The 22,500-nt window shown below is 40.9% G+C and overlaps 1 protein-coding gene and 2 long non-coding RNA genes across 5 annotated transcripts in view; 1 reads left to right on the forward strand and 2 right to left on the reverse strand.

Annotated features, from left to right (window-relative positions):
• Positions 1 to 9,369, reverse strand: part of LOC134455782 (uncharacterized) — a 33,721-nt gene extending 24,352 nt beyond the window's left edge. The window contains exon 1 of the long non-coding RNA XR_010036156.1: positions 9,201 to 9,369. This is a non-coding gene — a long non-coding RNA (uncharacterized LOC134455782). The remainder of the gene's footprint in view (positions 1 to 9,200) is intronic.
• Positions 9,370 to 10,638: 1,269 nt separating this feature from the next.
• Positions 10,639 to 15,749, reverse strand: LOC134455783 (uncharacterized). Its single transcript, XR_010036157.1, has 3 exons — positions 15,654 to 15,749; positions 15,442 to 15,514; positions 10,639 to 10,697 (listed from the first exon to the last, which is right to left on the reverse strand). It is a non-coding gene; the product is annotated as an uncharacterized LOC134455783 (long non-coding RNA).
• The window catches only part of rbm33a (RNA binding motif protein 33a), a 61,024-nt gene continuing 53,091 nt past the window's right edge, over positions 14,568 to 22,500 (forward strand). For all 3 annotated transcript variants that reach the window (XM_063207079.1, XM_063207080.1, XM_063207081.1), the window contains exons 1-4: positions 14,568 to 14,739; positions 15,674 to 15,752; positions 21,349 to 21,394; positions 22,455 to 22,500. The exon at positions 22,455 to 22,500 is cut by the window's right edge and continues 28 nt beyond it. In XM_063207079.1, coding sequence (XP_063063149.1) covers positions 14,721 to 14,739; positions 15,674 to 15,752; positions 21,349 to 21,394; positions 22,455 to 22,500 — 190 coding nt within the window. In that variant the 5' untranslated portion in view covers positions 14,568 to 14,720. The remainder of the gene's footprint in view (positions 14,740 to 15,673; positions 15,753 to 21,348; positions 21,395 to 22,454) is intronic.

The following is a 22,500-nucleotide window of genomic DNA, read 5'->3' on the forward strand; positions in this document are numbered from 1 at the left end:
AGAGAGAGAGAGAGAGAGAGAGAGAGAGAGAGAGAGAGAGACAGAGATAGAGAGATATGATGAGAGAGATACAGGGATACAGAGAGGAATAGATGAAGAAAATGTATACAGGAGCAAATAAAAGCAGAGAACAGGGAGAGTAGATAATAAGAAAGGGGGAGAGGGGGAGAAGGGAAGGAGAGAGAGAGAGAGAGAGAGAGAGAGAGAGAGAGAGAGAGAGAGAGAGAGAGAGAGAGTTTGAGTGAGTGAGTGAGTGAGTGAGTGAGAGAGAGAGAGAGAGAGAGAGAGAGAGAGAGAGAGAGAGAGAGAGAGAGAGAGAGAGAGAGAGAGAGAGAGAGAGAGAGTAAGAGAGCAGGGAAGATGGAATAGAAGATGAGATTTCATTAAAATACACAGCAGTGCCTTTGGGGACCTTGAAGATATGAGTTAGGTTTTCTCCCTCCCTGCCTGCCTCCCCTCCCTCCCCTCCTCTCCCTGCCTCTATTCCCCAACTTAATGAAAATATTCACACTCCCTAATAAACAATCCAATAACATTACCAAAAACGTCTCCTGCATGCACCACAATCAAGACTCTAAGCCCAAGGTTGCTCTCCAAAAGCCAAGAACAGAAGCGTTTTTATTTTACGGAACAGACTACACAACAGACTGCTTATTAGGTGTTTTCAAAAACAGCCAACCAATCTCACTCTCAAAACTGGAAAAAGGCATGGCTCAGACAGATCAGCATCCTCGAGTAAAAGTAAAATATGTTTTTTCCCCTGTCAAAATCAAGGAAGGTTTCAGTTATGTATACAGAGATTGACTTGCAACAGCACAACCCTGCAAATATATATTTGACTCATGATTCATGATGACTTTCCAAAACCAGTATGCCGCACCCCTCAATACATGGTACGGCAGCAGTCTGCCAGTCATTCTGTCCGTGCCCATTTCAGTTTACATGCGAGTAAAAATCCAATGGCCATTCTACTCATTGAATTATTCCAATTGTAATCAATATGTTTAAAGTTGTGTCTTCTAATATGTTAATTAGAGATGATCCGAGTATTTTTTTACTTTTTGCAATACAATACGTAGAGTTCAAACAGAAAAAACGAGACTAATAGACTGGCTCGAAACTCGAAAGTGAAAGTAAAAGAAGACCACTGTAAGTGAATGAGACTCGCCATGCTTTCACCGGTCGTACAGTAGCAGCAGAAAATATTACAGCAGAAGCAGAGAAGCCAGTATTGCTTTCGAAGTACTGTACGGGGTGAGCAGAGCAAAACCAACCACTGGCTGCCCTGCCTCTGATTAAAATCCCATGAACACTGACTGGTGCTGTGTTTATTCCGCCATAGCACAGCACAGCATAGCACAGCACAGCGTAACGCAACTCAACTCAACACAGCTCAGCTCGCACATGGCACAGCAAACTTCACAGTGGCTAAGCTGCCGAGCTGAAGGTCAGGCTGAGCAAGTTCGGACTCTTCCCAAATAGTAGTTGTACACACGCGGCTCGCTTGGATATCGAAACACACACCATTGATCTTAACTTGCTGAGCCACAAATATCACCCAAACCACAGACGGATGGAGGGATAGACACACTCGTACACACACAACACGCACACACACACACGCACGCACACAAACAAATCTTTCTGGGAAAACACACACACACACACACACACACACACACACACACACACACACACACACACACACACACACACACACACACACACACACACACACATCTTTCTGGGAACACACACACACACACACACACACACACACACACACACACACACACACACACACACACACACACACACACACACGGTACCCCTCCTCTCCTACACCTTTGTGGTAGGAAGATCACAGGCAGGCTTAGAGAGTGTCCTGAGTGGAGTGAAAAGAGCAGAGAGCAGTTTGAGTAGTGAGCCAAACTCACCCCCTTCCAAGACCCAACACAAAATCCCCACCCTGAGAAGCTTCACACCCCAAGACCTCATGTTTTATAGAGGGAGAGTCGATTGTTTATCCATTCTTATTCCAACCAAGAAGCGGCTCAGATTGACAGAGACGGGTTATAAATGATTTGGGTGTTTTAAAAAAAAAATATTCCACACTGTTGCATGCTGATACGATGTTTCAAACAAGCTTTTTTTACGATCGCAAATGGCGATGCAGTCTGTTTTGAGTGTGACTGATGATAAATTGTGAATTGTCATAGTAAATTGGAGACGATAATGGTTAATCTTTTCAGCATGTGGCAACATGATTGCAAGTTTAGAAGCCTGTAAGATCACTCCTCTGAGGTAGAATCTACCCAGTGAGATACAGCCTAAACTCTGAAAGTTAAAAAATTCCATCACTCAGCTAACACCTAATTACAGTTTTAAACAACTATGTGCAGTTTATACATTAGTATGCAATTTTGCGACTTTTGAAAGCATTTTTGCATTAAGTCATTCTGAATGTCTATAATGCATAGAATAGTTACAGTAAAAAAAAAACCTTCAGAATACAAATTTGAACAATGGTCATGACGACATACTTTTGCAAAACAGGCCATTGTCTGACACCGGCTTGAAACCATGAACCTAAACTGCTGCAAAAAAAGTTCTAGATATACAGTTCATGTTACCTCACATATTCCATGCACTACTGGTAAAAAAAAGAAATGGCCCACAGAACTGATCACCATACTATCACACACACATCTATTCTCTGTTCTAGAACTTTAACCAAATGTAATGGCACATTCCAGACTGCACGCTCAGCCTCACCATTACACAGGCAAAAAAAAGCAAAATGTCTGATCTCCACCTGTTAAACAAAAATAATCTACAGTAAGTGTCATGTAACTTGCAAAGTGGTTTCAAACTCTCCAGAATAACTTGCGACTGCTCACTTCTGAGGGATTGAAAAGTTTTCACTATTCACAGATACAGTGCCTTTTTTGCTTTTCTTCATTTTTCACCAACCTGCAGCACATTATGGTAATTCTATGAAAAAAGTTTTTTTTAGAAATGTGTTGTTTTTACAAACAGGAAAGGGGCAGCTTTAACTGATAATTTGAAGTGTGAATGTAAATGTGAAGCGCATGTTTCTCAGGTAAAATGGCTGCAGCGTCTGAGAGATGCATACAATGCAAATATTTGTTACCTATAAACAGGTGTACCCCAGGGGTCAATCCTTAGGCCACATTTGCAATTTGTAACATTGAAAACTTTAAACTATACAATGATCATTCTGTTTTGCATAACTGTGTCAATTTTCTTATACTTTGTGTAAAATGCAGTATAGTGTACTTGAGGAGCACCTTATAGTCTCACATCTACATAAAAATTGAAATCTCATGACCAAAAATGAAAAAGGCTTTACACTGTGATTAGCATTTGAGACGTATGCATGTGGCATACTGTACATACTGTATAGACATTTGGAAAACTTGAGTAAACCAAAGAAGACTGCATTTATATAATCATACAAGTTGCGTTTAAAGGTTTAGACTTGGTAGAGATGCTTGGGTTTTTCCTATACCGTCCTTGCCAGTATTGACAGCTGCATGTAATGTAGTTACAGAATTGTATTTCACTCTGAGAGCTCTGCATGCAGCGGCCTTTACTATTCATCTCCCTGTCTAAAGACTTCATGTCTCGTACACCATCTCAATCGATCGGCTCGCATTTCATGTCCAGAACAGTGACCACTGAATCTGAAGAAGTACCGGCAATCGCCATCTCTCTGACTGACCGTCACACATGAGGATAAAAACATGCTGGGGTTCAGCTATAAGGCAATAGCAACATCTGCATTTATACTCGCAAACTACAATATTACACATTATACGTGATTGTGATTGCCTTTGTCTCAGGATTCTATCTGTGGTTTTAAAATGTCTCACTGTTTTCTTTCATTGTCGCGCTTAATTCATTTGTGCTTCTTTATTCCTGACACTGATTTTATCACCTTTGTAAAACTGTTAGTGGCCATGCTACACAGTTGATGTGCTTTGCGATCTGTCAATATTTTTTTCAGTTCAGTTATTTTGCCAGTGTTGTTCAGATCAGTTGTTGGTATCATTGTAGAGAATACTTTCTTAATATGGGGTACAATATAAAAGTGTAAAAACTCTCGCTATTAGCCTCTAAAACCATCGTAATGCACACAATTTTTTTCTATTACAAACACACATTGGCTGAATACAAAAATAAATACACACAACAGTCTCATACTTACATATTTCCGAAAAGACTGAATCAAATACGTTGGCCATAAACGCAGAAATGCTAAAATCTCACTGACTACTACCATCAGATTGCAATTCCCTTCATTGCGACATATTTATGCGATTTCATAAAATAATAGGACAGACCTAATACAAACGGGGGAAAAGAGGCATCATCGCTTTCAACGGTCGGTTCAGCGAAAAACACACAACAAACAACAGCGACCGACTGGCATGATAACACTCAACAGCGTGACAGATTTTACAGTCAAAAGTTACGGGCGTTGAACACTATGCGCTTCCGCCGCCGATCTGCCATTGCACACAGGCAAAGGGCAAGGTTCTCCATCTTCCTGTCTGCAAACTGCAGCCTAAAATGGAGGCCGCTGCCCCTCTGCAACCCACTCTTCTCCGCTCCGCTCAGCTCAGGGGGGCAGCTGTGTGGTGAATCACCCAGCTACGCCGCCACCAGGAGACAAGTGGTGGTGTGGGGAAGACACACAACGACCGGAGGACTGGGGAAAAAAACTAGAGGCCCAGCGAGTATAGGGAGTGGATCGGATTTTCTATTTCTGTCAAGGCCGGCGTTTCGCCAAAAAAACTCTTTGCTGCTGCTTGGGATATGCTAGAAAAGTGGCAGACAGAGAGAGAGAGAGTGAGAGCGAGCAAGCGGGAGCTGCAATGCCAAGATGAGATACCTGCCACTCACAGCCAGTGTGGGGTCGCTGTTGGGCCCACAGATTTCTCTATGCAAAATAACAACCAAAATGGCCGCATCACAGTACTCAAAATACAAAGTCGCACAAACAAATATAGTTCGCCAAGTCATCTTCAGTAGAACTGTCCCAAATAAAGTAAGCATTACTTGTGTTTCGACACAGAACAACAAGCTTTTAGGACGTCGTCAAGAGGCATTTTGAGCGTCCGGAAAAGCCAGGCACCTGATCAAAACAATAGTGATGGTACTTTTATGATGGGTGTCAAACCCCAAAGCAAGCAAATAAACACGTCTAATTATTTCACTCAATTAAGAGATCAGGAATGAGTTTCCACCCAAAGTGAAGGCTAGACATGACTGGTTTGTAGCGGTGAAAAGTGCAATTACTCAGCGCGAGCCTGAACACAGGAGCTTGACAAAAGGAGGTAACTCTCCAGAGCTATTAGGCCGTCCAGCGCGAGCAAGCAAGTCATCTCATCTGCCTGCAGGCTTTCACTTTCGCACCATCACACACACCTTTCCCTGACAGAATTCCTGTCATTCCTTCATGGCATGCCCAAATGTGCTTGGCGGAGTGAGTGTCTCAGGGTACAGGACACCCGTGCTGGAATTCACTTTGAGCGCCAGTCGGAACACCACCACTGCTACCGTACCGACAGATCCTCTGCTGCCTGGCAGGTTTAGAAGGCCAAACATCGCTGACACAGCAGCGAAAAAAACTCAATCTGCAAGCCTGTAGGACTTTATCTGATTTCGGCTAGCAAAAAACAGAAGCACATGCTGCATCATATACTGGTTAAAACCAGTGAATTGAAAATATTCATTAAGCCGCCTTACGTAGTATAGTGCATGCAAATGTATGTTACTACATGTATGTACAGTACAATTTCTCCTAAAAGCAGCAACTGCATGTATTGGCAAAATAATATGAAAATGTACAGTGGGTTGTTGATTTGGCAAAAATAACAATACACACACTGGAATACAGAATGTTTGCACCTTATGATAAACAAACCACGGGTAAGCAATTCGCGCTGAGAAATGTGCAATATTTAAGTTGTGGCACAAACTAAATAGTAATATTTTCATGCAGAAATACCGTATGCGATAAGGTGGAAAATATGACGAATATGTTTTTTGTAGTCGGTAAGTTGTAATCTGACAATTGCGATACTTTATAGCTGTACTTTGACGCTGTTTTTATGACATTGATTAATTTAGCTTATTTGCAATCCTCGTATAAGTTTAAATTCGTAACACTGCAGCATTATCCCAGCTCCAACACTAACCCTTGCCCAGGCTGCTGCTGTATTTTGTAAGAACACCAGTTACATGTACAGAGGTTGTATTTCTTAATAAACGAGTATGTATTGATTCCAAAGGTTACAAAAAGTACTGAATATTTGTACGTTTGAGCAGGTGATCTGGTAAAAGGACATCATTTTGTTCTTAACTGGCACAATATTTTAAAAAAGAAAAAGAAAATTGATCGCTCATACCGCTTTCGCAGCATTTTTAAAACATTTAAAACATACCAATATGCGCCTTATTTCAGGGTGTATACTTATTAAATACGCTGCGAATATATTCACTCTTTCGTAGTTTGCATACGTTTTGCACATATATCAATAATATCTTAGGCAAAGAACACATTAATTAATGAAGTTTTAAAACAAAAGAAGGACTTGCCACAAAAAACAAATAACACAAATGAAATCGTCCAAAACGGACACAAATAGGCCAACGCAACTAGACAAATGCACACACACACACTCTTCTCTAACCAAACACACCCATACTAGCACACACGCACACACACACACACACACACACCAACCCATGTGCAGTCCACCATCAAGTCCACCAATACCACAAACTTGTGTCATAAAAAAACACTTAAGCGTCAGCTGATGAAGTAATCTGTGGATGCTAGCCGGTGGGCGAGGGACACATAAAGAGTAGTAGGCTAGTAAACCCATAATAGCCCATCATGTCAGGTTGGGGCCCACAGGACGTTTCCAGCGGCACATGAAAGACGCCTAACGCAGACAGCTCCTCTGATCAGCCGGAGGAAAGCCCAGTGCCCCTGCTACATACATACACACGTACACGCACACGCACACGCACACACACACACTGTTGCCCCTGTTCCCCACAACATGCACCAACACATACACATCAGCACCAGTACAGGAGTCCCGCTGACACCACCTACTACTTATGTGCCTTTACGAAGCACTAGCATCTGTCAAAATCACACATTTAAAAATGATTCATAGGTCTGTTCCGAAAATCCCAATACATAGAAAACCCTTTGGAATTTGTTCATATTTTTGTAGGCCAGATGTAACACTAAGAATATGCATAAAGTGTTGAGCCAATAACTTGAATATTTGACAGGCGGAATTCAATCGCAATTTCCACAACAGTAAATCGGAGAGAAATATACCACCATCAGTTCTAAAATAGTATATCGAAGTAACTGAAGTGTGCGATGCAGTTTCAAATCCAGCAACCACTTGCAACATGTACGTATGTCACCAATATACTTCCAAAACACACACAATTGTGTATAACACCCCTAAATAATACAGAAAGATGGCGAAAATATTGTCATGAAGAGATAGGGGCAAAAACGATCAAGCAGTTACACACAAACGATAGCATCCAGCACAAGATAAAGTCATGAATGCATGAATATGGCAGAGCGTTTCTGGAATAAGCCACACATCCTCTACCAAAAACCCTTGCTGGCAGCCATCTTGTAAGTGCCGGCGTATAGCAGAAGAGCCAGCCTGGTCATATGACTCCCTCCACCATGTTTATATAACAGCGGTGACTGGGCAGAGCTGACTGGCTCACAGAAATACTGGAGTAGTGGTGAACCAGCAAAACCGAAAACCGAACACTCAAATGGAAGGAAGAGACTACAGAAAAGAGTGCAGGAGTAGAATAGCTGAAACAGAGTATTGGGAAAACATTTCAAACCAAGAGCACAGACAGATCCCCCTCCCCAGAACTCAGTGACTTGCCATAACATTTAAAAAAAATTACAACAGTGATTGCGTTTTCATATATGGATACTTGTTAAATTATTTTACATTATAATATATAATGGACTGGAACTGATATAAAAAACTGATGGAGGAAGAAGCTACACATTTACTCTCCTAAAAATTGCCTAATCGTTAAGTAAGGACAACTATAGAGAAAAATATCACCAAAATTCATGAAAGTCGCCTTTCAGGCAACGAGCCAGTAGGCTATTTGCAAAGCAGCATTTGACTGGTCAGGTGAAATCTAATCTAAACCCACTGGAGTCCTAATTATGTAAATGACTGTTCCTGCTTAAAAGTCAACTTGTGTGAGGACAGGCATCCCCTGTGCCGAGACAGGTAATGGCTATGCCTATGGGTTGTATTTCACTCTGACGAGATAGCGCCACCCTTTGAGCATCCCAATAGAGGATCATCTGAGGTGAAGCAAGGAAGACAAGTCACTGGGCGGAAACAAAACAAAAAACTTTCAGAATATAACTCAAAGAAATGTGATATATTATTAACTACCCTGACAAAAATGTAGAATATAATCTGCATGTCAGAGCCTTAGATCCTTGTTGATAAAATAAATAAAAATAAAAAATATATTAACAGAAATAAACAAACAGCAAATAAGCAAACCAGGCTATGTATGACACCTGATGACGTAAGATAAACTTTACTCTTACAATGACCCGCTTTCATCTAATAATATTTGTTGGAATAACAGCCTATTTGTTTGGCCAAAATATGCTTTACCATTGATGTCGCTGTGACCCCCCACGTGACTGCATAGACAGCAAAGTGGACACCTGCTTTCGCGCCTTTGAGGGTTAACAAGAGACGTGCACGTGTGTGCAAGGTGCGTCACCTGCACATTCGAGACTGTGGGCTACATATCGGGCAGCGAACGTTCCTCCATCGAAAACATACATTTTATTTTTTATAGCGCATATGCACAACACTGCGCAAAAGGGCACCCAGCAGCGCTAGGAGTCGCCTATGTGGCTACAATGACAAAAGCCCAGAGCTGCGAAGTCAATGCCAAACGCTTATCGTGTTTTCCACAACAGAGTTCGGGTAGCCTTAAAATTACATTATCTGCATCTTAAAGATAGGCTATACAGTAGCAGTCCATTCAATACGTTATTAGGCTACACATGAGTCGTGTCGCCGGCAGGCTGAATTAAAAGAAAGACGTGCGCCCCGCCACGGTCGTCTTACCTGTGAATTAATGAACTGTCTGGTGATAAACATTGAATAAAACTTTGGATGCGTGACAATGCTATGCTGATTTTTGACAGCGAAATGATCTAACATTGCTCGCTGATGAAAAAATACGTAGTCCCGTTCCGTTTTTCTCCATTTTTCCTATGGATAAGGCGGGAGAATCTTAAAACTCCATCACCAATTTTTATCAGTTTCAGACAGACTCCAGACACTCTCTGGCCACTAAACGTGCACTGTCTACGACGCGCGTTCCCGACCGTCTCGGAAACCCGCGGCGCTTCAGACTGACGCACCACGGACCAATCCCATCGCGAACTTGCGCTTTCTATCCAATAACAGCCGGATAAAAATGTTAACCTCTGACTGACACCCTTGGATACAAGACGAAACTGCGTTCACCAGCGCTATTGCACTGCGATGATTATAAACAGTCTATAGAGCAACTTACTTCTTTACACCCCACCTTTATAACACATAAGTGGGATGTAAGCCCTGTGAATCTTCAGTGGAGCTGAATGTCTAGGTATACACTATTATTTGTTTTTTATTTAGATGAATGTATGGTCTTATAACACTGAAATAACACCAAGGAATAGTTTGAACACTGTCAATAGTAAGAAAAAAAGTGTATAAAATATCTATAAAATAGGATGTGTATGCTTGGGTTAATTGGAATATATGAATTAGGAATATTTAATATATGTTGGAATAACAGCCAGTCGGCATAAGGCCATTGTAAAAAGCCATAACAAAACAATAGATTCCCACATTTCTATTATGAAGGCACATTGAACAAGTGTCTACATTCTTTGTGAATGTTTGCTTAGCGAGGGCAACTGGCGAGCGAGGAACTGTTTGCATGGTTTCCAATTTACCTTCATCTTTCAGCATTCCAGGCCGATTGTTGTGGAGAAGTGATAGGAAAGGAATCAAGGGGTTTAGCATAATGGAAAATGACAGTTTTTCTCCCTGCGTTATTGGAAAGACAACCATGTCACACTTGCAAGAGGAAAAATAAAATTCCACTTTAGTTTAATCAGAACTTCTCACATTCAGTACAACACTTATTAAATAACTTCACTTCTCTAAATCAGTTGAACAATATGAAACAGTTGATTAAGAAATACAGTAAGCTATAGGCCTATAGGTGCAAATATTGTTTAAAAAACATATTTTTCTAATCTAATCTAATTTTAATTTCCCTTTCATTTAAACAGGTCAGTTACAATATTTTATTTCCATATTGGGATATTCATGAGAAATCACTTAAAATATTTTAAAATCGGTAAGAAAAAAAACGAAACCAATATCTATGGGGAAACTTTTTAAATAGGCCTACCCAAAACTTTGTTGAAACTCTTCTAGAATTGACAAGGTCACAAGCTATTTTATTAATTTAACAAAGTTGGGGGGAAAAATAATTTAACATTACCAAGGCCATCCAAGAATTATGAAATCAAAACTTGGATACTCAGCATCTCCATCAGCCATCTGCAAAAGAGAACCAATGAGAAAGCCAATGTTATTAAGACTAGCCTATACTTGATAAAACTACAGTTGGATTATGCAAAATATCTAGTTCATTCAAAATAATGTTAATAACTAACTGTTATAGCTCATTATTAAAACTGAAGTGCAACAATTTGTGCTACTATCCAGAATGAACCGGTTTCAGAAAATCCATGACATTAGGCCAATTAAAAAGGGAACACACTATAGATAAGCTACCCTAGGCCTATAGCAAGAAAGTTGATGCATTATCAGAGCAAATATAAGCCAGCACTTACATTAATAATCTTAAAATCTCCCATGTGCAATTATCCACCCAAAACAATAAAATAATTATTCAATAGTAATCATTTTGAAATGAACAAAAATCAGTTCACACCAAATAGGTAGGCTACAATATCACCCCCTGCTTCCTAGAATTCTGTTGATTTAGATGCTTCACTTGACTGCACACCTCTCCCTCTGCAACTTCTCTCCTCCCTTTCTTCCTCAATGGACTTTCCCTTCGTTGGCTTGACTTGAGCATGTTCGGTCTGACCAACTCAACTACAATGCATAAAGGCCCATACAAAAAAGAGGCCCATATTGCTAATAAATATGAATTCAGTGAGTGCCGTGTCCAACAAATTGCATTACAGTATCCATTAAAAAGTAAAATATTGATTATGCCATTAATTGTAAAGGGCATTAGCTAATGACAACTTCAGAATTCTTAAGTGTAATTGAATTAATCGCTAACCTATAGACTGTTGTGCACCTAGCAGCGCAATTTGATTAACTATTTGGCTAATCCAATTTTATTGCATAGGTTCGTGATGCATAGCTACTGGAATTAACTGTCCAGTGTCTACAGTTAATTTATTCCAATCTCACATCTCCTCAAGGCTTAAGCGCTGTTACTATTTGTGCTCTTTCGCCTCACCTCACCACAAGCTTTCTAGTGGAGTCGTATTAGGGTCAGTCATTTCAAATTTGTGTTAAAGTTTGGTTTTCACTTCCAAGTTGAAGTTTATGGTCTATAGAACAATTTGAGTCCGAGTGTCAAACACACAGATAACAAAATGGCCTCCGGGTGGCGCTATAAAATATATAAACTGCTATAACTTTTGATTGGTGTAACCAAATTTAACATATGATGTATGTATGGATTCAGCATTAAGAGGAGCAACTGATGTGCTAAGTATTTGGTTACCAGATTAAAGACACACTATGTAATAAACACACTTTTAGCCCATGAACAGCAAAATTCTGGGTTTTTGTAAAGATAAAGGGTGGGAATGCCCTCAAAGTTGCTATGAAACATCATTTATTGTTACAAGTTATGGTAAATAAAGCCTGAGTTGTCACTCTACTTGATTTTTTCAGAATAGCCCTGAATCACTAACATACCTAGGATACCCATACACAAATATGTCTACATAAAGCCTCTGTGATATTAAACACCCAACTTGCAAGTCTTTTGTTATTGTTGCACTTCTTAATTATTTTGCTGCTTTCATCCATTATATAATACTGTGATTTTAGAAAAATAAGGTTATGTTAGAGTTACACCATGTACTGCCAAAAGAGGGCAGTCAAGCAGACATATTTCCGATCATTTGACAATCAAGCTGTGCTCATTTCTCTCTGCAAATATTGCTATTTTGAAGGTAAGAAAGCCACAATTAATACATTTGGATGTATATTGTGTTTTTTAATTAACTTTTATAGACAAAGAATGCGTGATAAATTGTGGCATATTAACAGCAACTAGTATCGTGCTTTGACAATCAAAGGGGGAACAAGAGAAAAAAGAGGATCAGGCACCCGACAACGCATCTCTGGCACTGCTAAAGTTCCAAGAGATTGGCAGGCATTTCTGGCAAATGCGGATAATAAGACTGAACTGTTTTCATTCCTGTCAACTGCGCTGGTATCAAATGGACAGTTCTCAGATGACAAGGATGTCTTCATAACAGCAGATGATTGTGTCTACCATGTAGGAAATAGTCCTCCAATGGATCACTGCAACCATGAGGAAGCTGACACTCGTGTCCCAGTCCATCTTCTCCAAACAGCATCAGTTGGGATGGTCTATACTGGAGACACAGATGTTGTCGTCATCCTGCTTAGCAATTTCCACCATATCAAGGGTGTGAATGCAAATGCTGAAATTTGGATCTGCTTCAAAACTGGGAAGACATCAAGAATGATCTCCCTGAACACTCTTGCCACAAAACTAGGCCCAGAAACATGCAAAGCCATGGCTCTCTTCCACGCATTCACTGGATTAGACAGCACATCCTCTTTCAAGTTCAGGGGAAAGCGATCCTGCTGCAAATTAATGCATGAAGTCCCCCACTTCACAGAGCTGTTCGCAACCATCGCTGAGACACCATTCCAAACCTCTCCAAGGCTGAAAGAAGTTGCAAAAAACTTTGTCTGTAGGCTGTACTCCAGTGAATCAAATGAGGAAAATGATGTTGATCATCTTCGAATGAGGCTTTTCACACAGAGGACGAGGGATGTTGAAAGAATCCCCCCAACAATGGATGCTTTGGATCTTCATCTAAAAAGAAGTGTCTTCTGGACGACAGCCCACATGTAAGTATGCACCTGTCTGGATTTGAGTATTGTACTATATAATCATAAAAGATCATGCATTTAGTTTAATTTATTCATTCATTCATTTACTGTAGGTCAACAATGCCTGTCAACAACCCCACTGACCATGGCTGGAAAGAAGAGGACGGCAAACTTCTTCCAATTTGGACTACACTACCACTTGCCAAAGATGTATTCCAGCTAGAGGTGAAGTGCAGTTGTACAAGTACTTGTACAAATAGACCTGCCAGTTCTCGGTGCAAGTGCAGGAAGGCAGAGTTAAAGTGCACACGTCTGTGCAAGTGCACATGCAATTCCTAAGAATGAACACTGATGGTTATCGTATCTGTTATCTATCATAGTTATTGTAGAGTGGAGTATTAGAATAAATGTTAGCCCTATGGTATTCTGTTTGTTTTTGAATGCCATAAAAAACTGAAATTATTATTATTATTATTATTATTATTATTATTATTATTATTATTATTATTATTATTATTATTATTGATTTACTTTTTTCCAGATATAAAGTTCTTTTGTGATTTTTGTGTGAATAAAATTATTGCTTGATTGAAAAAAGCTGGTACTCATGATCTTAAGTTCATAAACTCAAAGTTGGAAGTTGTGTGCGAAATATCGCATAGGCTTTATGCAGCCATATTTGTGTATGGGTATCCTAGGTATCTTTGTGCTTCAGTGATATTCTGAACAAATCAAGTTGAGTGATAACCCAGGCTTTATTTACAATAACTTGTAGCAATAAATGATGTTTCTTTGCAACTTTGAGGGCATTCCCACCCTTTATCTTTACAAAAACCCAGAATTTTGCTGTTCATGGGCTAAAAGTGTGTTTATTACATAGTGTGTCTTTAATCTGGTAGCCAAATACTTAGCACATCAGTTGCTCCTCTTCATGCTGAATCCATACATACATCATATGTTAAATTTGGTTACACCAATCAAAAGTTATAGCAGTTTATATATTTTATAGCGCCACCCGGAGGCCATTTTGTTATCTGTGTGTTTGACACTCGGACTCAAATTGTTCTATAGACCCTAAACTTCAACTTGGAAGTGAAAACCAAACTTTAACACAAATTTGAAATGACTGAGAAAAATTGCATAGGCACACGACCCCACTATTCCTCTTTTGGCAAAAACTGCCTAAATACGTTGCAGTCTGTCTTGGACGGCACATCTGTCACAGTCTGGCAAGCTGCAAGTCACTTTTGGCGCAGGCTGCCTCATCTGTTATCGGAAGGTACCCTCCGTTTTCCCAGAATGCACTCGGTGGACTTACTGTCGCCATGTTTCTGTACTTTGAGTAAACAGGTTTTCAAGATCTTGGGAATTACAACATTGAGATTAATTTAGATGCATCCTGTAATTGTATTAACTGTGCATCACTGAAGACGTTTTGTTATGGCGGCACATGGTGAAGGTACGACCTTTAATTCTGGTGCTGCATTCATGCTGGCTGTTCTGGGTAACGACATGGTTTGGCTGGCTAGCTAGCTGGCTAGTAGGACTGGGGAGTTGATGTGTCCACTGCAGTAGGCCTCAACGCAGTGGTCGAACATGAAGTGGATGTTTTAAATACACCCTGCTCAAATTAGGGGCATGTTTTTCTGCATGCGATGCTTAGAGTTATTGCGTGCGTATCATTCTGCCTTTCTTTCATGACCATTCCAAGGTCGCGCGAAGATTTTTACTGTTCAAGTTCCCATCAACGCAGCAGCTAGCTTCACTGGCATGGCTAACTAGCAATGTACGGAGTGTCTTAGCTTACGTGTTCGGTGGGGGGTACTTTCACTGTTTACCTCGAGTTTGGTCGTGCATTGTGTTTCAATAAATATGTTTAAAGGGAAACGACCATTTCTAAATAATTTGTCTGCCAGTGGATGAACAGCAGTTCAGTACCCCAACATGTCTTGTCTTTGCGGTCCTCTAGTTAGCCAGTTACATTAGCCTTTGTCGCATAACATAGATGCAGCTCCAGTAGACATCGTCATATAGTTAAGTAAACGTCAGTTTTTGACAAGAAAGGGCGACCGACATGTCATTGGAATAAACGAAGTTCGATTATCTTATGATACGAGGTTGTGTTGCGACATGCAACAATCTGCCAATGAAAAACAGTTACCTCAATCACACATGTTGCTAGATGCTAACGCATCTCTGCAAGGGGTCCATAGTTCAAAACCGGTCGGAAGGAACTGCAAAGAATCAATACACAAGACATAACCTTATAACAGCACTCATTACGCATTATGAATGTAAACTGCATACCACGGGCAACTGACTTCGGGTTCCTTCTATGGCTATTTGACAATATATCTTCTTCATTTAACTGACCAAATATTGTTGTCTACCAGATGATGACTTCGACGAATTTGAAAAACCAGGTGCAGAGAGATCTAGACGGAGAAGAGGTGAAGATGATGATCTTGACAGGTAAGTTTTCCCCTTCTCTGGTGCTCACCTGCTTTGACTGTCCGACATCTATCCGTTAATAAGCGAAGGGATGTATGCAATAGTAGGCATGGATGAAGATGTGTGAAAAAATACAATGTTGATGTGGATGAGGAGGTCAGGTTGTAGTAGGCTTACTTGTTCACTTCGTAGACTTGACCGGTCGAAAAGATATACACATTTCCTAGTTGGAAAATTCCACGTGATTCACGTATACAGAAAATGTTCCCCAGACATCTCATATATTTCAAGTCTCGAAAACATACCTTGCATAGGCTAGGGATGGGGCCTACTGTCTGGCTTGAATTTGAAATACACATGCCAACGTATGGCATGCATAAAACGTGCCCGTGCACATGTATCCTGCAAAAAGCATATCTCCGGCCTTACTTCTGTTTAAACTTTGGGAGAAAGTGACAAGTTGGCTTATTTAGGATCTGTAGTGTAGGTAGGGAAATGACCCAGCCCAGACTCAGACCTGGGTCTCCATGCGCATTGAGCATGTATATGGAGTAGTGTATGGTGTTTTGGCACCCCTGAATTTTAAATTGATGCAGGACGTTGACCTGACCATGGCAATATTTGAGCATATGTATACATCTGATGACTTTCTTGGGTTGATGAGGTTCAGACAGATGATCAATCTCTCCAATGGACTGCTCTCTCACAGCTTACTGCCAGTGTGATAGGGGACCCACTGGGATGCTAGCCAGGCCACGCCCTCCTAGCGACACAACACCTTCGGCGTTGTTTTTAGTCAGGCCAAGAGCAATGTAAATATTGTTTCTGATCTCGGGAAAAATCGGGAACTCCACCCACTTTGTCAGAAACCAGTCAACCAGTTGTAAACCTAGGGAGGCGGGTCAACCGTGCAGTTTGGGAAACGGTAATTGTTATGCTCTTGATCAGACCAAGTCTCGAAGAGATTTGAAAGTCGATGACGATTAGGCTACTGGGATGCCAGACCGGACCGGTACCTGTAAATACAAGCCCCACTACCAAGACCCATGCCCAGGCTGCAGCAATCAATAGCATGATAGTGATAAACCCCCCGACAAATAGGTTCATTATGAGCTACAGTGCAAGGGTGGGAAACCTATGTCTCGAGGGCCGTTTGCGGGCCTTGAGGCCGTTTTATGTGCCCCCCGATATAATTTTAATGTTATGCAGCTTCACATGAAATATGACGTATTTTGTAAAGGACTCCTTCAATATAGGCCTAAAGTGCAGAGGGAAATCCTGGTTTGTGTTCATTTGGGTGCATCAAATGCCCCCTATGAAAACATATTGCCTTAGCCCTATAGTAAAAATGTTCTACACCCAGTAAAAACACACTGTGTAAAATGTTTTGAAATTTGGATGAAGTCTACCGGGACCACCAGCCTCATGAAAATAGAAAATAATGGTGATAGTCAGAATCTTGGAATAGAAATGGACATTTCACTGCATAAAGCTACCCAATAAAAACATATTGCCTCAGCTGTGTGATAAAAATGTTCTATGCACAGTAAAGTCACTCTGTGTAAAATATGTTGAAATTTAGATGAGTTCTACTGGGTCCACCAGGCCCATGAAAATACAAAATAATGGTGATAGTAATGGGCAACCTGGATTCCAAAGCTGAAGTCCAGTGCCACATATTCCAAATGACATAACTTACCTAGTTTTACCTTTCCAATTAAGGCAATTGTACAGGTAAAACCAGGCAATTTGAAATCTGTGGCACTGGATTGTAGCGTATGAATCCAGGTTTTCCATTGTCTTAAAACAGAGGTGGACAAACCCTGTTGCTGTGTTCCATTACCCGTACTTACCGCCCTTTCCGCACTGTGTTTGGGTACGCAGGGTGTTCCATTTCTAATCGCGACGGTAAAGTGTACTGTAAATTACCCGGATAACGCCCCCAAAACGGCCATTTTTCGAAGTGTGGTGTTACTGTACACTTTTCGCACTCAACGGCCGCCATGTTTGTGACGTAGTTGAGTGCCAGATCTGTCAAACGGTTGAATCTCCGTGATAACAGCATAGTTTTGATTCCAAAGACAATCGCCATGTGTATTAGAGGCAGGGGTAACTTTAAAAAGTGTTAGCATAAGGAACAGTGCCTTCCGTGTTGAATTGCATATTGGCGGTTGGTAAACTCGGATGTCACGCGACCAACCGTCATTTCCGTTAAGTGTATCAGACAGAACGGGAATCGGAATGTACTCGCCTCGTGAATTGCGGAGGGTGGAAAGGGTACTTCACTGCACTCAAACAAGGTACACAGTACAGAGGGTGAATAATGGACCACAGCACCTGTGACACATTTGCCCCAGCCAATATAATGAACCAGCTGATCCTAATTACCACTTAAGCCAGGTTGTTAGTGAAATCACCTGTATTGGGAGCACAAACAGAAGGAATATCTAAGCAGCGTGTGAATTCAGTCGATCCACTTACACAGACTTCAGTCTCTGGACAGACTGATGGTCAAACTGCTATATTCAGGCAAAATTGCTGTTTTGCAACACAATATCAACTCCTTGCTGCCTTGGACCACTGCTAGATTAAAGCAAGAGATTGTAGGGATGCACCGATACCGATACCAGTATCGGTATCGGTGCATCCCTATACTGCTCATTATACTCGTACTTGTACTCGTCAAGCACTTGCCGATACCAGCTATGAGTACTACTATTACTCAAAACAATGCAAAAATTTGTCATGTTCTGTGGACTTGAAATCAGCATGGAAAAAAGTGCCACCTCTTACATTTACTAACATTTAAATCGGCATGGAAATGGACAATAAAAATATCACAGGTGGAAAAAAACAAGGCCATGCATTTATTTTCATTGTATTTTGGTGGGAAAAGGTATCGGTATCGGTACTCGGTATCGGCAAGTACACACATTAATGTACTCCTACTTGTATCGGTTTTCAAAAAAGTGGTATCGGTGCATCCCTAAAGAGATTGCAAAGCTGTATGACTGTTATATTTGTGTGTTTCACCTGTGGGCCTACAATTCATGGAGGAACATCTGTACTAAAGCTGTGAATGCCCCCTTTAATGACTAGGCTACAAGGCAGTCAATACAACTGTATCGAAGAGTGCCATTACTTCTTTATCCCATCGCCTGTGGTAGTATTTCACTTTACTCCATCAGATGAGTACCATAACATACCTGAGAGGCCCTTGGCAATCATACTCTGGACCTGGTGATACCCATGACATACCTAGAAGTCCCTTTAGTACAGGTTTTGGGAAGCCACTCTTTCCAACATCACATAAAGTTGTATTGACTACTCTATTGAACTACTGCAGGGATTTCTTGAAAAAAGTAATTCCAAGGAGCATTCACAGCTTTAGTACAGATGTTCCACCAGGTATTAACAGCTACCTGTACAATCCTGTAGGCCCACAGGTGAAACACACAAAAGTCATACAGCTTTGCAATCTCTTGCTTGAGACTAGCAGTGGTCAGCTGGTGCATTATATTGGCTATATTTGGAGTATGTGGCACAGGACTTCAGCTTTGGAATCCAGGTTGCCCATCATTATCACCATTGCTTTGTATTTTCATGGGCCTGGTGGACCTAGTAGAATTCATCTAAATTTCAACATATTTTACACAGAGGGATTATACTGTGCATAGAACATTTTTATCATTTTGACATTTTACAGCTGAGGCAATATGTTTTTACATACATTACATATACATACAAATACATTTCTATTCAGGGCTGGACTGGGGGATACATAGGGCCCGGGCACTTTTCGATTTAAGGGCCCCCCCTCATTATTATTAGTGGCGGAGAACTGACTCACCAGTGGGCCCCTATTTTCAGTAATGTAAAAAAAAAAGAGGGGGCCCACGAGGGTGCAGGGCCCACCGGGAAATGCCCGCTATGCCAGATGGCCAATCCAGCCCTGTTTCTATTCCAAGATTTCAAAATATTTTACACAGTGTGTTTTTACTGGGTGTAGAACATTTTTACTATAGGGCCATGGCAACATTTTTTCATAGGGGGCATTTGATGCACCCTAGTGTTCATAGTACGGCCCTCTGAGGAGAAGTGGCCTCTCGAATGAAAAAGGTTCTCGACCCCTAAGCTACACAGTGTTGCAAGTGTGCTAAGAGCATTCATTTGATCAGTCTCTATGTGTTGCGATTGTCATCTGTATCACTGGGAGTGTATCTGACTGTCAACACAAGTGTGCGTGAATGAAGGAGTGGTAAAGGCATACACCATCTCAGTACCTGACAGAAAACCAGCAGTTTGTTGCACCAGCTGATCACAAGTTTAAGCGTAAGTTAGGGCGTAAAGTTATCAATATCATTTATCCTCTGATATGAATTGCTTGTCTGGTCATCTTAGGCAGGTAAAAGCATATGGACAAGCTTTTTGATGGTTTATTTCATAATAAATTGCAGGCCATTGCTGGTTAGCAACAGTAGACGGTAAACAGTAGACCGTAAACGGCTCCGAACAAATAGGAGGAAGCGAACGGCAACGTTTTTCAATAAAGTGGTCATGGCAATACTAGAGTTATAGAGGTTATGCATCACAATTTCTAACAGCCTCTACACCTCTGCAAGGTTTAGATGGCTAATTAATTCCCTTGATATGTCAGTGTTGGTCCTGTTTCATTCGTTTCAACAATCAAGCGTAATTTGTATTTGAATTTGTTTCTTGTTTGCTGCAATTTTCAACAGCCACAGAACATTCAAGCCGAGTTCGTTGGTTTATCTTTGTCGTAGCAAAATCTCGGCATTGCATGATGCGATTATCTCGCATCACAAAATATCACATGCATTAGGCATCGGTAAGGGGGCCAGGGGGCAAATTGAGCAGAGAGTCCCATTCTGATAGTTCAGGTGGGGTTGTGTACAGATGCGGTTGGTGATTAAAATTGATTGAAACAAACTGCTGTTGATTTGACACAACTCCCTGCTCATATGCATAAGATTTAAACTTCCCACAACTGTATTGCTTCACTTCGCTCGAATTTATCACTATCGCTTGCGACACTTTTAATTAATCGCTGAATAACAGAATTAATTAAACGCTGTATTTAGCTTTACTTGACTTGCTTGCACGTGTCCTGACCAAAATGCCTAGCCTTTTGCTACTGTACATACCCAAGGACGTCCCTACCTCCATACATGCATACACACAGCATTGCAAAACAGGAAGCTAACAACCAACACAGCCTGACTATTGGTCCTCCTGGGGTTGCAGAATACAGGCTGGGGCAGTTTATGGGGAATGCTCCCGGAGCAAATACCCCCCTAGTGTCGTCTTAGCCTTTTGACATGGAGTGTAATTAAGGTTTTAAGTGGGCGGTTCTGCTGTTCCCTCAGTGAGCAGCATTCATTAGCCTCATACTGATTCTGAAATCTTTCTTCTGAAAACTCTTAAGGGATTTAAACAAACATGTAATTTTCGTTTCCCTGAAAACATGTTTAGAAGGTTTAAATTGATCGTCCGTGTTCGAAAAACAGTCAGGACATGTTGCGTTGCCCGGCTATGTCAATTAAGTCTGAGCCTGATTGGTCTCGTCACCTGTCACCCGTCTTGTGTCTCTATCTAGTGATCTCGAGGAGGACTTGCTGGAGGAAGACTGGACAACCAAGAAGGTGAGTTCTAAGTTCTGCTGCTTTTAAAAAGTTAAACGCGCACACAGCACTCCAGACAAAAGACCAAAGAAAAATAAATAAATGCAGTGCATCTGTTGTACCCCTAAGATAAAATATTTAACAGAAGGAGCAGAAATTTACGATGTGAAGCAAAAAGAAATGTAACTCATGTCTGTCTGTATAACTTGCATCTCAAAGGTTTTTTTTTTTTTTTTCGTCCGTCGTAGTTTTGATCTGTACTTCTTTTTGCTCGTCAGCAGCATTTGATCTTGAAAGCTTGAAAGAAAATTTGTATTACAGTTACTCTCCCAGACATAATATTAAGCCATAGCCTACTTTATCTCCTGTTCTGCTGATTTTAGTTTTTGATTTTTCAGAAAGCTGACAAACGTCTGATGATGGTTCCCTGCACATGCTTTCTTTTTACGAAAGTTAAAAAAAATAATTTGCTACACAGATTGCCTTCCATACTAGTATTACCTAATAATAACACGTCAGAAATAATCAGCCAAGCTCTGAAAAAGTAATAAGGAAACGTAATCTGCCCCATGAGTTATTACTCATTAACATTTGGTTAACGATCACCCCAGACAATGAATAGCAAACAATCAGACACACAGAAAAAGCAATTAGTTATCATTTTTTCCATATTGTTCAGGCTTTATTTGGAGCAGTTCCTGGGCATGCAGTATGTCTCTGCATAAAATTTGCTGATGTCTATGTTTGTTCCACCCCTTAAAAAACACCAACTACTCCTCTCAGGTGCGGTCAACTCATCTCAACCTCAATTGTAACTTTTTATCGGCGATATAGAATATAGAACAATTGTTGATCAATGTCCTTCCGATATTCCTTCCTTTGGAGCAATTCCTGGGCATGCAGTATATCTCTAGGGTTAGAAATGTGCTGATATCTACGTGTGTGGCAGGGGAATTTTAAGACTTTCTGTCTATCTTTTCCACCCCTTAAAATCCACCAACCCCCTCACCTCACCTCACTTCACCCTGCCTAACCTCTCACCACTGTGGCGTCTGTGTGTGCCATTATTATGCCTTCCCAGAATGCATCAGAGCTCTCAGACGAGGAGCTGGACGATAACCTCCTGC

Source organism: Engraulis encrasicolus, chromosome 9 (assembly GCF_034702125.1).
Source record: "Engraulis encrasicolus isolate BLACKSEA-1 chromosome 9, IST_EnEncr_1.0, whole genome shotgun sequence".
Lineage (NCBI taxonomy): Eukaryota > Metazoa > Chordata > Actinopteri > Clupeiformes > Engraulidae > Engraulis > Engraulis encrasicolus.